At 40.6% G+C, this 14,150-nt stretch overlaps 1 protein-coding gene and 1 non-coding gene across 3 annotated transcripts; one reads left to right on the top strand and one right to left on the bottom strand.

Moving 5' to 3' along the window:
- Positions 1-1,525: 1,525 nt before the first annotated feature.
- Positions 1,526-7,350, bottom strand: slc3a2a (solute carrier family 3 member 2a). 2 transcript variants are annotated; one of them, XM_069159288.1, is made up of 11 exons: positions 7,243-7,350; positions 6,026-6,237; positions 5,715-5,899; positions 4,555-4,728; positions 4,318-4,409; positions 3,950-4,089; positions 3,289-3,398; positions 2,848-3,050; positions 2,682-2,759; positions 2,364-2,583; positions 1,526-2,236 (listed from the first exon to the last, which is right to left on the bottom strand). In XM_069159288.1, the coding sequence occupies exons 2-11, from the start codon at positions 6,220-6,222 to the stop codon at positions 2,097-2,099; spliced, it is 1,539 nt and encodes a 512-aa protein (XP_069015389.1). In that variant the 5' UTR covers positions 6,223-6,237; positions 7,243-7,350; the 3' UTR covers positions 1,526-2,096. The 2 variants fall into 2 exon arrangements, with proteins under 2 accessions (XP_069015389.1, XP_069015390.1); XM_069159289.1 differs by lacking the exon at positions 7,243-7,350 and adding an exon at positions 6,968-7,220.
- A 6,340-nt stretch (positions 7,351-13,690) lies between these two features.
- trnam-cau (transfer RNA methionine (anticodon CAU)) lies at positions 13,691-13,762 on the top strand. The gene has a single exon. It is a non-coding gene; the product is annotated as a tRNA-Met (tRNA).
- Positions 13,763-14,150: the final 388 nt, after the last annotated feature.

The following is a 14,150-nucleotide window of genomic DNA, read 5'->3' as shown; positions in this document are numbered from 1 at the left end:
CATTAATATTGATAAAAGATTAACGTAATATGTAATGGTAAAATATCCTCTGCTTTGAGTAAATTTACTTTTGATACATAATAAGCACATAATGGTAATTATTTGTCAACCTTTTCAACGCAGGACTTTTAAGAGTATTTGTTCAGTTATGTAGTGCTGCTTATACTTAAGTAAAAGCTCTTTCTTCACCACTATTTGCTAGCAAACTTTGCATAAAATATAGATATATGCAAAAACCGTACTGAGTAATAATATAAACAGCAGTACCAACTGATACTGTTGAGTTGTTTAATTAAAAAAATCTATAGACAGTATTGAGTAAATGTAGTTCTCATGAATGAAAAGTAGTTTAAAAGTACGTTTAAAGTCGGGTCACAGACTGGAATGGTTCGCCCAGAGACGTAGCTCGATTCCAGTTCATTTCAAGTACAGTGTGATTAACGGCATAGTGATATTGTAATCCGGAGTTTTTCTCAAACAACACGTGTAATTGTAAAATAAAGTCAAACAACGACTGCCAGACAATGTAAAGAGCAAAACCACAACGGCTGATGATAAAGACACATCACCTTAATGGAGACAAGAAACCGTCTTCTCCACGATCCTTGTTTTGCTTTCCTTCTGTGCCTGAACATGTTAATACTTAGAACAACACAGAAAATCAATTGTGCAGAAAAATGTAAGAAAAAAACTTGTTTTACCGTTTGGCTCTGTTCATCTTGTATCAATGTTTTAGTCAAAATAAGACTACTGCTTATGAACCTGATTCTGCAGCCATCATATAAAACATCCAAAATAAATCATTTAGGCAGCAAAAACCATGTCAGGTTTTTATTCACAAGTCCACAGTTTTTCTCTCAAAAAGTGTCCTTTCAAGTTTTGTGTACATAAACCTCACAATATACGTGGGATATATATATATATATAGATATATATATACCTATATATATATCTATATATATGGGAAATACGGTACGTACAGTAAGAAGGCGAGTATCTCTAATTTCTCATCCATCTTGCTCATTTTGTCACTGCTGATTCATCCATCAGAAAATCATTAGCAACATTTTTTTTTTTTTATTTAAGGAGGATACTTTCAGACAACGATGAAACATGCTGTACTGAGAAACACTTGTATTTTTGTCCAAAGTATTTTACGTGTTGTGTTGCAAAGTCCAAGGTCAATGTGTTGCCCAGCATTAAAAGTTTAAGGGCGTTTTGCAATTTGAAATTGTGATAGTTTATAGGGGACTTTATGTTACTTTAACAGACAGGTGTATGATTCATTTAATGAAACGATGTATATTTTAGAGTCGAATATCATGTCCCTATAAAACCTTTGTGAGGATGGTGATAAAATAAACGTCTCCTCTGCAAACATCTGTGACACACTTTCACACACCTGTACGCACTGAAAACAGCGAACGGCTCATCTGATATCATCTTCGCCATGAAGACGGCGAACATCTCATCTGATAAAAAAAAATGTCGTCACGCACACACAAAATAGGAAGAGCACACGGGATTCAGAGCAGAACTTTCTATTTATTCATTTCCAATTCAGTTCACTTGACGAACTCGAGTCACCACAAATCTCCAAAGTCAGCTTGGTTTTTTTTTTCCCCCCGTCTTTCAGTGAGCCCACAACACAAAGTAAAACAGTCGCTAAAAATGAATGTCTTCGAATTTATAAAAGAAAAAACCCACCAGGACTGCTAAAGAAATGCCCAAACAACAGGGATGGAATGTCTTTCACAATAAAAGTTCACAAAAGGCTCATGTCCCGAGTGCCGATCTGAGGCTGTTGTATCTTTTCGTAACACAGAAAAATGGCAAAAGTCAACAAAAATAGAAAAATGTGGCAAGTTTTTAAAAACCTCATCCTGAACAATGTTGTGCTTTAGCAGATTTTCTGTGACTCCGTTAATTTTTATTTTGGCTTGAGAAAGTTCTACTTGCAACTGTAAAAAGAAACGTCCTGTATCTTTTCAGTACATCATTTCATTCCTACGGATTAGGACTGACCTCTGTATCTTTAAAAAAAAAAAAAATCTGATCTAATCTGTAAGTGGCTGACCTATACGTCAGCGCCATCTTTAGCCTGTATAGGGGAACTGCAGGAGGACAGCTTGTCCTGGTGCTACAGTGACTTTGTCCAGGCTGATGGTAGAGTCTACCACCAGGGTTTCATCCGTTGACATCCTCACCTTGGCTTCCTCTGGCAGCTTGACTCCATCTGCATGAACAAAGGTCATTATGGTTAATAAAAAAAAAAAATTTTTTTAAATGGACAGAAGGAACCAACTACAGTTAATGTTTCGTTGCATCTTAAAACTGGATATTTCTGTTGAACTGCAACTTGCCTTCAGATGTCAGTTTGAGTGTCAGTGTCTCAGGAGCTGCTCCCCAGTTCATAGCTGTTATGTATCTGTCGCTCTGGTCCCACAGGCGGAGGAACGAGAGGGAGGAGGCGGAGGAGTGCAGAGGGTAGTAATCGCCGTGGAGGAGAGAGCGCTCTTTGCCTCGCAGGTCGCTGAGCGATTTGAACCACTTTCTTAAAGCGACGCGCTCCTTACGCACAGCCTGTAAATGTGAGGTTTAAAAAGGATTTTAAAGGACACTGAAAGCAAATGGACGCTTGCTGACGGACTCTCCTTTCCACGCCGTGAACACACTCGTACCTCGGCAGCCTCATCGACGGCGTCTTCTTTCGAAGGTTCCTTCTCTACGTCCCAAAACATTTTAGTGGAGTTTGTGCCCTGTGAGGGGAAACGCAAGCGGGTTACACTCTGTACCAGCTGGACGGTCGTTTCAATATTTGACCATCTGGTTGGCTTTATGGCTGACCTGCGCTGCCGCGAGGCCAATCTCATCTCCGTAGGTAAACACCGGGGTTCCCGGCATGGTGAAGAGGAGAAGCTGGTAGAGATGAATCAGGCCCGAAGTGGCTGCCAGTTTAGACAGATGGTCGTGTTTGGCTGCACCGAGACTCCAACCCACACTTCTCTGCTGAGAGTGAAGGGCGTCTATGGCCCTAATGCGCTCCACACCTGCAGATAAACAGGGAATATTATCACCTGCTGTGCACCCCCTCCCCCCCTGAATTGTACAATTTTAAGAAAAATTAACACCGCAGCATAAGCCTCATTACTATGCAGGACTGAATAAAGTTCACCAAGAAACCAGTCAACAATTATTTATTTTTTGAAATGTTTAAAAAAAAAAAAAAAAAAAAATGGAGAAAATAAAACCCAAGTACAGCGGGACAAACAAGCTACACCAGCTTACCGTCAGTTTTGCTGCTGAGCACGTCAGACAGGAGAAGATCAACACCAGTGGTATTGACCAGCTGAGACACCTCTGCAGCTGCCAGACCTTCAACCACACCCACCAGAGCCCTGAGAGAAAGAGTCGGTTCACGTCAGAACAGGGAGGGAGATGGACTGTGCTGCCGACGCCATTTAAAAAACGGATTCACGTGGAGAATTGAAGGTTATACCGGAGTTAATTCTGACTGCGTTGTTCCTCAAACCCTCCACAAGGTGTCGTTTTACCACTAGAGAGTGGAAAAAACGCCACTGGCCTGTGGAGGCTTTTCTTGCTGACCTGTCTTTTACTTAACCCTCCGGCACTGGAATGCTTTTGATCTCCGTGTTCGCTCAGTAAACATAATATTGTCAGCTGAAAGCTAAAAATGACTTGACTGAGAAAATCCAGTCCTACAACAAGTTTCAAATCTCCCAGTCCCAGCTTTTATTTTTGAGCTTCACAGCAAGAAAACACCGAATGAAGCTTCTCGCAACTAATAAATCATCCTTATATCAGGCCGGTTTCAGTATTTTTGTTCAAAATAACTTTTACCGCAACTGCAATAGCTAAATAATATAATACAGCTCAAATATTCTGTATGCTGAATCCCACCGAGTCAGAAAATGGCAGCCATATTTACTTCCTCTTGGTGTCCTCCTCAGTGCGGTTGCCCTGGACAGCAGCTAGCAGTTTGGACCAATGCTGAGAGTTGGAGGCCACAGTGAAGTCCGATATCTTAATGCCATCGACTCCCAAATTCAGCCAGTGCTCTGCTGCAGCCTGGAAGAAAACATACGAGCGCTTCAGCGACAAAAAGCAGCAAAGACCAGTCAACTGACACAGAGTCAGTGGATGAAGCACGCAGTTGGAGTTTTAATGGCGAACTTAACATCAGGCCCGGGGGACATCAGGCTGTCACTGGTACATTTACACTGATGCTGATTAATGTGCATTGCACATAAAAAAATTAAAGTAAATAAATAAATAAATGATGTGTCTGTTTCCTACCCTGACTTTCTCCACAATGTCATCATGGTCGGCGCTGAACCAGGGAGCAGATCCCAGGTAGTTTGGAGTCAGGTCGAGCACCACAGAAATACCTAAAACAGACAGGAAACAAACTTTTGCTTACTGAAAAGCCTAAAACTCCACAAAAATCCATCAACAAATAAGGTGTTGCTGTGGAACTGCTGACGATAAACGAGTCAAGCGTTCGTTTTACCTTAAACAACTCATCTCACTTACCCTTCTTGTGGGCCTTTTCCATCATGGCAACCAGGTCTTCCTTTGTTCCCTTTTCCGGGTCGATCTCTTCGAGTTTCAAAGCCACCGGCTGGTCCTCCTGGAGAACGTGAAAAGGGCCGAGAACCAGGCCTTTCACCTTCAACTGGTTTAGGTCGTCCAACTTTTCCTTAACACCTAGCAGAAAAGAAAAAAAAAAAAAAAAAAAAAAAAACAGACAGACAGGGAAGAAGAATGAAATGCTGTGTTAGTGTGAAATTTCACGTCGGACAAAAAACGACCAGGAGCTGATGTGTGAAATGTAACCGGGTCGGGGAGGTGTGTGTGTGTGTGTGTGTGTGTGTGTGTGTGTGTTCGGGGGGGGGGGCAGAAGGCTAGAGAGACATTTTGATCGTTTATAACACAGCAAAGCACAAAATGAGGAAGGCCGAGGGCTGTTTTAGCGAGGTATTGGCTCAAGAAAGGAGCATGTGAATGATGAAATCCACACCCTCTGCTGGCCGTGAGCGGTCCGAGCACAAGGGGGTCCTTCATGTGGGAACAATGCCGGGTCACGTGTGGTTTTTGGAATTCCACCCCAAGGCCGTTGGAAACTGGAGTGCTCACTACTAATTCACTTTAAGAACAACAGCACAATGTGGACTTCCTTCCTGTCTCCTATAAATGACTGATATATAATGAAAATAAAAGCTTGAAAGTAAATAAGTTGTTTTGATCATGCAAAATATCTGGAAAAAAACCCAACAACAAAAAACACTTGTATGTCTTTACACCATTAAAATGTACAAGCAGCTCAACTTCAACTCAAATATGAAAAAAAAAAAAAGAGATATGAAAGAAATGACTCATTCATTTCCTAATGTCCTTTAGACCTTTGGTTACTCTGTATCTGCCCTGTCAGCAGTTTGGTATCTAGCCAGCCTACACGGGCCAGGCAGGACTGAGGAAACCCAAGACGCTGTCACAAGACATCTCTCGTGTGCAGGTTAACCAAAAGAAGGTCAGAGCAATTTAAAAAAAAAAAAAAAAAAAAAAGTAACCTCTCAATCTTATTTTGGGAACGAGGATGTCAGCGTAAGCAAAAAGGTGCAAAGAGCAGCAAGAAATGTCATCAAATATCAAGAAAGATACACGTTTATTTTAAAACCTCAAAAATACTCTACCTTTTATTCCATCATTGAAGGCATCGAGGTCAGAGATCTGGTACAGAGGCCCTTCGTTCCACCAGTTCATCTCGGGGATGGGCTTGCAGCGAGGGGCCTGGACTATGATGACTATGGCTCCGGCCAGCATGCCGACCCAGCCCAGCCAAAACAGGATGAGAAGCACCCAACGGGTTCGCACCCATCTGAACACCAAGACGAGTGTGGAGGGAGAGATGTTAAAATGAGTTCAAGTGACGCATCAATACAAGTTCTGTTGCTCTGCGCAGGTGTTTTTTTTTTTATTGTAACTTGTTTTCAGTTGTGCTCACCCTTGAGTGCCGGCCACCTTCATCAGCTCCTCTTTAGACAGGCCGGTGAATGTCACCTCGTCCTCGGGGACCTTTAACTTGACGCTGCCATTTTTCTCTCCACCTGCAGCCGGGCCGTCGTCCGTCATGGGCTGCTTCTCGGGGTCCAGCTCGTTGAGCTCCACTTCTTTCATGTCGATCTCCGTTTCCTTATTCATGGTTTAATCTGATTTCTGTAGGAGGTGGAAAACAGGGAGGATGATGATGATGATGTCCTCAGCAGCTTTGTTTCACTGGATTAATACTCGAGAGCTAAAAGAGACCAAAAGCTCTGAAAGAGTTGGGACATATCTTCACGTGTTTAACATTGTGTTCTCCTCGACAGCACATGCAAACACAAAGGCTGGACTCCTTAAAACGGATTTTGTGCCAAAAGCAGAACTGAAAAGGGTTTGAACTCGGCACGAACCTTTGTTTGCGCAAGACTTTTGGACAAGTACAAATTAAACTTAACACGCTGTAAAAATGAATGAGTTGTACTACTACGTGTTTATAATAGGTGGTTTCTGTAACACACTGTCGAAATACTGTAATCCGTATTTATAATGTAGTCAACAGCTGTTACAGCCGTAAAGATTCATTCAGCTTTAATCGACGGAAACAATGCAGCAAACTTTCACAATAAGAGTGAGTTCGCTTTATTAAAGAAAGAAGAGCAAAAAAAAAAAAAAAAAAAAAAGACGTCGTTGCAAGCTTTAAGAGGACGGAAATTAGCGTTTACGGTTCATTACTTCTGCTTTATAACGAGTTTTCAGGCACAATATTAGATATCTATAGACGACGATGAACTTTTATTTGTTCGCTCTACCGGAAGTCTAATAGTGGATTAACTTGTTCTTGTTCGTTTTAACGTTAATTTAATTTAAACTCGTAAAAAGGCGAATAATTTAAATACCCGCTTACCTTTAATCGAGGTGCGTCAAGTTATAAAATCGACCGAATACAAAAACTACCCTGAAAAGAAGTTTGATGTCGTGAAATCGGTCTTCTATGAGGCTGATGAAATCAAACGCGTCACTACGTCATTTAACCGACACGATGCAACGTGCTCTTCACTCCCCTGTCAAAGTCCCTTCTTTTCAAGCAAACAGGGCCATTTTAACTTGGTCAGCGGCGACGGAGAGGAGGAAGTAAATTCAGTATTATCTGTAAAAAAAATAAAAATAAAAAAAACCCACCAACAATGTAAAATCCGTCCGTATTTGTTTCCCTCCGTCGTTTATCCTACGGTGTGCTTCTCCTCCAGAGACTCGGAGCGCGTATTTGTAGCTGCCTCTGATTCTCCGCCTCCTGAGGGACGACCCAATAATCTCTCTCTCTCTCTCTCTCTTTCTCTCTCTCTGAACCAACCAACAAACAAACAAACAAACAAACAAACATTATTAATAAACCAATATAACTTCATCTCAAGGGCGTGTCAAGGGCGTGCCCATGTTCCCCCGTGATGAAATCACTCTCCCTTCTCCCACCCAAAAGTCTGGGGTTTTGCACCGTTTTCTGTCAAGGGAATCCACGTTTTATAAGATTAATTTAGTTGACTAGTTATTCTAACTTGATATGAGTGTAGAGTGTAATTTCTGGTTTGTGTTGATATTATAATTCTATATGCTTCGCCCTCCAACGGGCCGCACTCATATGTCCAAAATGCCATGTTGGTTATTATTAATTTGTACCAAAAAAAATAATTGATGTGATATAAGTAACAAAGAATATATTATGGAATCCGAGGCGCGTTGAAAAGGCTGTACAAGTTAATACAAAGGTTAAAATACTATATTATAGTTTATAATGTAAAGCATAGCCTATTGTGATGTCATATCAGATATTCATATAAGATCAGCCAAGGAATCATTAATGAGTCTATCAAATTCCAGTTTAAATGCATCATCATAAATCACTGGTAAATATAAAAATGCATTAATATCTGACTAAAAAAAAAAGATTTAGTTGCTGTCGAGCACATTAGATAACTGCCTAAAACTTCTCCTACAGATAATATAATCAATCTTATGAGCAAAGCCAATTAATATTGATTATCCAAGCTCCTGGTAAGACTTTTTATCTTTTCCTCAGTGGCGACTGCTACTCTGTTCATAACTGATCTAATTTAACTATCTATCACCCCCTTCTGTTTTAACATACATACTTCATTTACATCACTTAACACATGATAAACATCCTCTGAGTATCTGGTCAGAGTTTCACACATGCTCACACATCAGTACAACAAAATAAAGTAAAATCCCCTCAGGACTGAAGTGGAATTTTCTCTTCTTAGCCGAGTTTAAGAAAGTTTAAATGCTCCTCCGTAAGTGTATAAACAGCTTGTTTACCCGCTCTCCAGGATGTAGGGTTGTTGTTGACGGATCTGATGTTTATGTGAACGTTTTTGATTCAAGTTGACCAGATTCATGTTACTGATAGATTAAGTCATAACTTTGTAATGTTTAAAGTAAATCAGAGAGGATATTTGTGAACAGCTACTCGAAAAAAAAAAAAACAAGAACCTCCTCTCCCTGCTGCTCTACAGAATTCACCAGCTGTTGCTGACCTTCCTAGAGTTACAGTAACGACACACTTCTAGGAAAAGCCAAATCAAATCTGAACGTCATGTACATCATGAGGTGGCGTGTTTCTGGCCTTGTTTTGTAGAGTTTGTTGTTGTCTATTATTAAGATATATAATAACGTTGTTAGAAGGTATGCAGTGCAGGTACTTGGATATGGTTGTTGATATTACCAACATTAATCCTATTTCTCTGCGTTCCGTCTGTTGTAATGGTTGGGAGGTTTTTGACTCACAGATTTGGACTCAAACTCAAATTCAAGATTTGCATTTACATAATAAAGACTAATTGGATTTGCTGGCACAGCAAAGAGTCTTTAATGAAAGAAGTCAGAGGACAAAAACAAAAAATGTTCATGACTGACTAATGGCAGAATGATATGGATGATTTCCTTACTATTTAATGTTAAATACTTCCCTCATCTTTTCCCACTTTGTTGTTGTTTCATCTCCGCCATATCTGTGTTGTCTTTTTGTCCTTTACCCACCTGTTGAGCTTCTTTTTTTTTAGATCTCTCTGTCTGTATGTAAAGACAAGTAAACCTCGTCATCGTGCAGTGACAGGTGACTGTAGCAACACACCACACCACTTTGCTCTGGTGTGCCTCTGCATGTGTGAGCTTGATCTGTGCATGTATGTGTTTTCATTCTACTCTATTTACAGTGACATAAAGTGCTTTGACATTTTTTTTTTTTGTGCTATTTTTCTATGACAAATCAAAAACTACAGAAATTGCAATTTTGCTAAAAACTATTTTAAAATAATTTTGACATTTTGGTGAGCATTAATATGTCTGTTCTTAGGCTAATCGTGTACATCATACATATAATTCAGGTTTTGCTCCTGCTACACACTCACAACAACTTTTTATGGTCTGACTGTAGCTGGGTCTCAATCTTAATCAAAGGGGGTCTCACATAGTGCTGTGTGTCTATTTTTGCTTGTGTGAGATTATAACCATTTATAACTGTGCTCTAATTTAACATCGGTTATTGTGCCGGGCTTCTGAAAGTGTTGCTACATGATACCACCGGCAGCACAGCAGAAATTTAGACCTTGAATCTTAGAAAAAGTCATTTGATGGCGAGAATAAAATATGGGGATTAAAAACCTGAGTTTGGCTTCTGTATGTCTTCATGTAGGGATGGTGATATGATAGAAACCATCTTCAGACAGACGCTAATTAACACGCTCTCTCCTTATAACTCGGTATATACGTTGAGTCGTTGGTATCTTACGATATCAGCTTTAAAATGAAATATCTGCATCGGCCCAAAATGAAAGTCTCTGCCAATATGATAGGCCAAGAAACGATGCTTTAATTTTGCCGAAATGTTCAATGTGTGACTAAATGCATGTCCGTAGCGCAAGGGTGCTGTTGCGTCTCCTGGGTCAAGTGTTAAAGAGGGTGCAACAATATGTCTGGAGTTTTTTTTTTTTCTAAGTGTCTGACACACATAGCAAAGTTGCTATTTGCAGTGATTGCTCAGCATTGGTCATGCCAGGAGGAGCCACATTACGTTCCTTCAACGCTACAAAATTTGACTGTCCATCTTAAAAAAAAACGTCATCCCATTCAATTACACAAATTTGTGAAGAATAAAGAGAATATGTGCATGCATCGGCATTGGCAATCAGTCAAAAGAAAAACCAGCGTGTCAGATATCAATGAATGAAATATCGTGCAACACCATCTGTTTCTGTTATTACCTCGGCCTCCTGAACATGTGTGCGTTTGGCCGAGTCAGCTTGTAACAAAACTGCTGTGTGTTGCTGATTGTGAACACTGTGCTGTCGGTCTGGGAAGGATGTGGAGGACATGAGGAAAAAGGGATAGGAGGACATTTGAGTGGGGGGGGGGGGATGAGGAAAGAGGAATGAGGGGGGAGTGGTTAGATCAGGAAACAACAGTAAGAAGGAGGGAGGAACTGGAGGAATGAGGGGAAAGGGCAGGCAGTGGAGGAGGACGGGGCCGGGATGAGTAAACATGTTTATGAACTGAGGGTGCTGAAAAGTTTGGAACAGGTATTAATGGAAAGCCAGCGCTGAGCTACAGAAACCCTGCTCAGGTCTTTTCCAAAGTCTGTTCCCACATGTTGTCTCACACAAGGAGTCCTCATGTCTGTTACGAGCAGAATTGACAGAATAAACAGCTCCAAGTAGCAATTCAGTCTTTGTGACTCTGAATCTTTTGCAAAATGGCGGCAATGTCAGCCACCAAACAGTAGAGATCACAAGTTCATGGAGGGCACAGATGAAATTAAAACTGCAAGCCGTGATACGTGGGCCCTGGCACGCTGCACGTCAGGGATCGAGCTGGTCGGGGCCGCCGGCTCCCCGACGTGCAGCACGCGAGGGTCCACATATTCCCCCTTGCAGTTTACTTTTTTTTTTTTCGATCTCATTCCTTCTTATTCTTGAAAAAAAAATTGCCTTTTTTTTTGGAGGCTTTGAACATCTTCAAAAACTCATGATAGTCGGTACCTGACGCAAGTTTCGTGAGGTTTGGAGCATCGTTTGACCTTAAACATCAACTTCCTGTGTCATGGCAAAACATCAAACGCCCTGGCTACACTATATACAAAAGTGACTTTTGGGTCACATGCTACAGTATGACTTTTTATGGACGACATACAGTATGAATTTTGTATTATTTTTTGGAGTATGACCTTTTTTTGAACTGACATGCAGGGATCGATCAAGTGGGGATCGAACCCAGTTACATCTCACTGTGAGGAAACTGCTCCAAACACGGCACCACTGTGGCATGTTGTCTGAAATATGATTTAAAATTTTTTTTTAAAAAAAGTCTTAGTATGTCATCCAAATTATGGAAAAAAAATTCATATTATACCATTAAAATGTATTATTGTAATATATTAACCTTTATTTTTTGTTATTGCTTTTTATTTGAGTTTTTGTATAAGGGTTTTGTTTTGTATTGCTGTTGACCTTTGGTTTTAGTATGACTTTACAACGCAAACCCGAACCAACCATGTGCCTTTGATATAAGTTTTAAAAAAAAATCATACTATGGCATGTCATCCAAGTTATGAAAAAAAAGTCATACTATCGCAAAAATGACCCAAAAATGACTTTAGGGTCACTTTTTTAACGACAGTATGACTTTTTAATCACATTTTGGATGACATGCTATAGATAGATAGATAGATAGATAGATAGTTACTTTATTAATCCCACAAGGGGACATTGTTTTGCTACAGCAGCATTATAGATACAGGTAAAGCAATAAAAGCAGTAAAAAATATTAAATATAAATATAAAAATGCACAGTAAAGTATGAAATAGTATGACTTTTGGGTCACTTTTTGGCAACCACGCCACGGGAACACTGATCTACAAAAACTATTTCTTTTGATAACTTTTAATTCCAAACGTGTTAAGAGTGCACAGACTACATTTCAAGTCGGTCCGACAAAATCTGTAGGAGTTCGTTAAAGTACAACATGTGTGAATCACCAAAATGGTGACTAAATTAAAAATGGCGGACTTCCTGTTGAGTTGATGTAATGCTGCGTTGGACCTTTTTTGTACATCTCGGTGTGATACACATGTCCACCGAATTTCGTGCGTGCGGAGAATAATGGTAATCGCTTGAATAACAATATGGCTTTTGCAGCATCGGCGCTCAAGCCCTAATAATTCACTCCTAGACTTGTCCTGTTGTGGGGCCTGTGTTCTTTGTTTATGCCTTTGGCAGGAGAGGAGCGGACAGTATCACAGTCTGAGTCTGTAAGCCTGCACACACACTCACAGAGAAAGGAAATAGAGGAAAGTTGCTGCAGAATTTGTCTGTGTTCTCTAAGGCGGGAGCCGAACAAGCAGACAGGACTCGTGGTTCAGGGTCACAGTTTCAGAGACATGTCATAAAATGTTGTGCGATCAGATCCGAGTATGCCATTCAGGTGAGACACAAATTTAGTGCGACGTACTTCATTCATTGAGTGTATTCTCAATGAGTTTACAGAGCACAAAAGTCACTCAAAAAAAAAAAAACAGGCTGTGCTTGAAATACAGATAAAGTTCAGAGCAATTCATCTGGGCTGGAGGGACGTTCACATGAGCGCACACACACAAACACACACAGGGCCTCACTATAAATCCTCATCTGATCCTTGTGAGAGAGTTTATTTTGCAAGACAGCGGGAGCTTGGAGGAAAAACAAGCAGCAGAGCAGACCGTGGACCAGTTCAGACCAGTCTGGCTAAGCACTTTTCAGAGCTTTCATCTCATTGTTTCAGGATCACTGCAAAGAGCAGTCTCATTTTACAGGTTAGACTTCTGTCCAGGCTTTCATTTCTTTAAAAAAAAACAAAAAAAAAACACACACACCCAGCAAGACATGTAGAAAGATGATTTATTTTAGTTTCCTGCAGACTGTAAAGTGTAGACGTATTGGACTAAAAGAAGAATCCACATTTCATAAGTTCTTGCTCTACACGTGCATTCAATCATGTCAGATTGCACTTGGACTTTGAGTCACTCTGTACCACTGATATCTTGCAGGTGCACATTAACCTACTGCTCATAAATTGTTCTGCTACCTCTTCCATTAGTATTTCCTCCCGTTTTGTTTTTTTTAAGTTCTCCTTTTTCTCTGTGGAAAAGCATGTGGCCTAGTTTTCACTCTGAGACAATGAGGAGCCTGTTCAAGGCCCCATCACTAATGATTGGGCATGAATGGAGCGATAATATGGACAAAGCAAACACAGAAGACAAAAAAAGAACACACATAATGCTGTTAACACGTGAAGAGTTTATGTAGTATTCCTTGGTTACGGCACATTAAGGTAAATGAGTCTTAGCTTCTATTACAGTACTTCTTTTCTGTATTTTACATCTCCCTCTTTCCTGTTACAGCCTTTTTTTTCCCTCTCTCTCCTTTCCACTCTCTCCCCTCCTCTGAGCCTCTCGATCTACCATCACCTCCTTTCAACAATGGCTGCACATTATGTAAGAACGCTCCTTTCTGTGAGGAGAATGTAAAACGGCTCTGTTCATGGTTGATGAGGGTTTTCTGCAGCGTGACTTCACATCTGAGCAGAGTGGCGCAGCGGAAGCGTGCTGGGCCCATAACCCAGAGGTCGATGGATCGAAACCATCCTCTGCTATTTTGACTGTAATATTGTCTCCATGTCGTTTACCTATGACACAGTTTGACGTGTCTTTCTAAAAATCTGCAAAAGACGCTTTACGCGGACATGAACGCTTGCAGCATGGGCACAATACTGTTTGACCTGCTGCTGTCGTTGAGCCTGTTTAGTGGCTCGTAGGTAAATGTTAAACCAGACTAACTGGTCATCTCATTAAATATTTACCTCATTTGTGTCTGCTGCACGTTTTCCCTTCAATTTAACAGGCAATTACCAGAGAGGAGAGCAGCACCGGGAATCGTGAACACTGAACTTTGAACTGGAGGCTTTAATTGCATCACATAAAAACACATGACACGGGGATCCTCTGAATATTTTAACAGTTTCAGTGCTCCTTGTCAGTCTG

The sequence above is a fragment of the Embiotoca jacksoni genome, unplaced genomic scaffold, assembly GCF_022577435.1.
Source record: "Embiotoca jacksoni isolate LCO1_2020_lvr unplaced genomic scaffold, fEmbJac1.0.p SCAF_24, whole genome shotgun sequence".
Lineage (NCBI taxonomy): Eukaryota > Metazoa > Chordata > Actinopteri > Embiotocidae > Embiotoca > Embiotoca jacksoni.
This window is presented reverse-complemented; position numbering and strand designations above follow the sequence as displayed.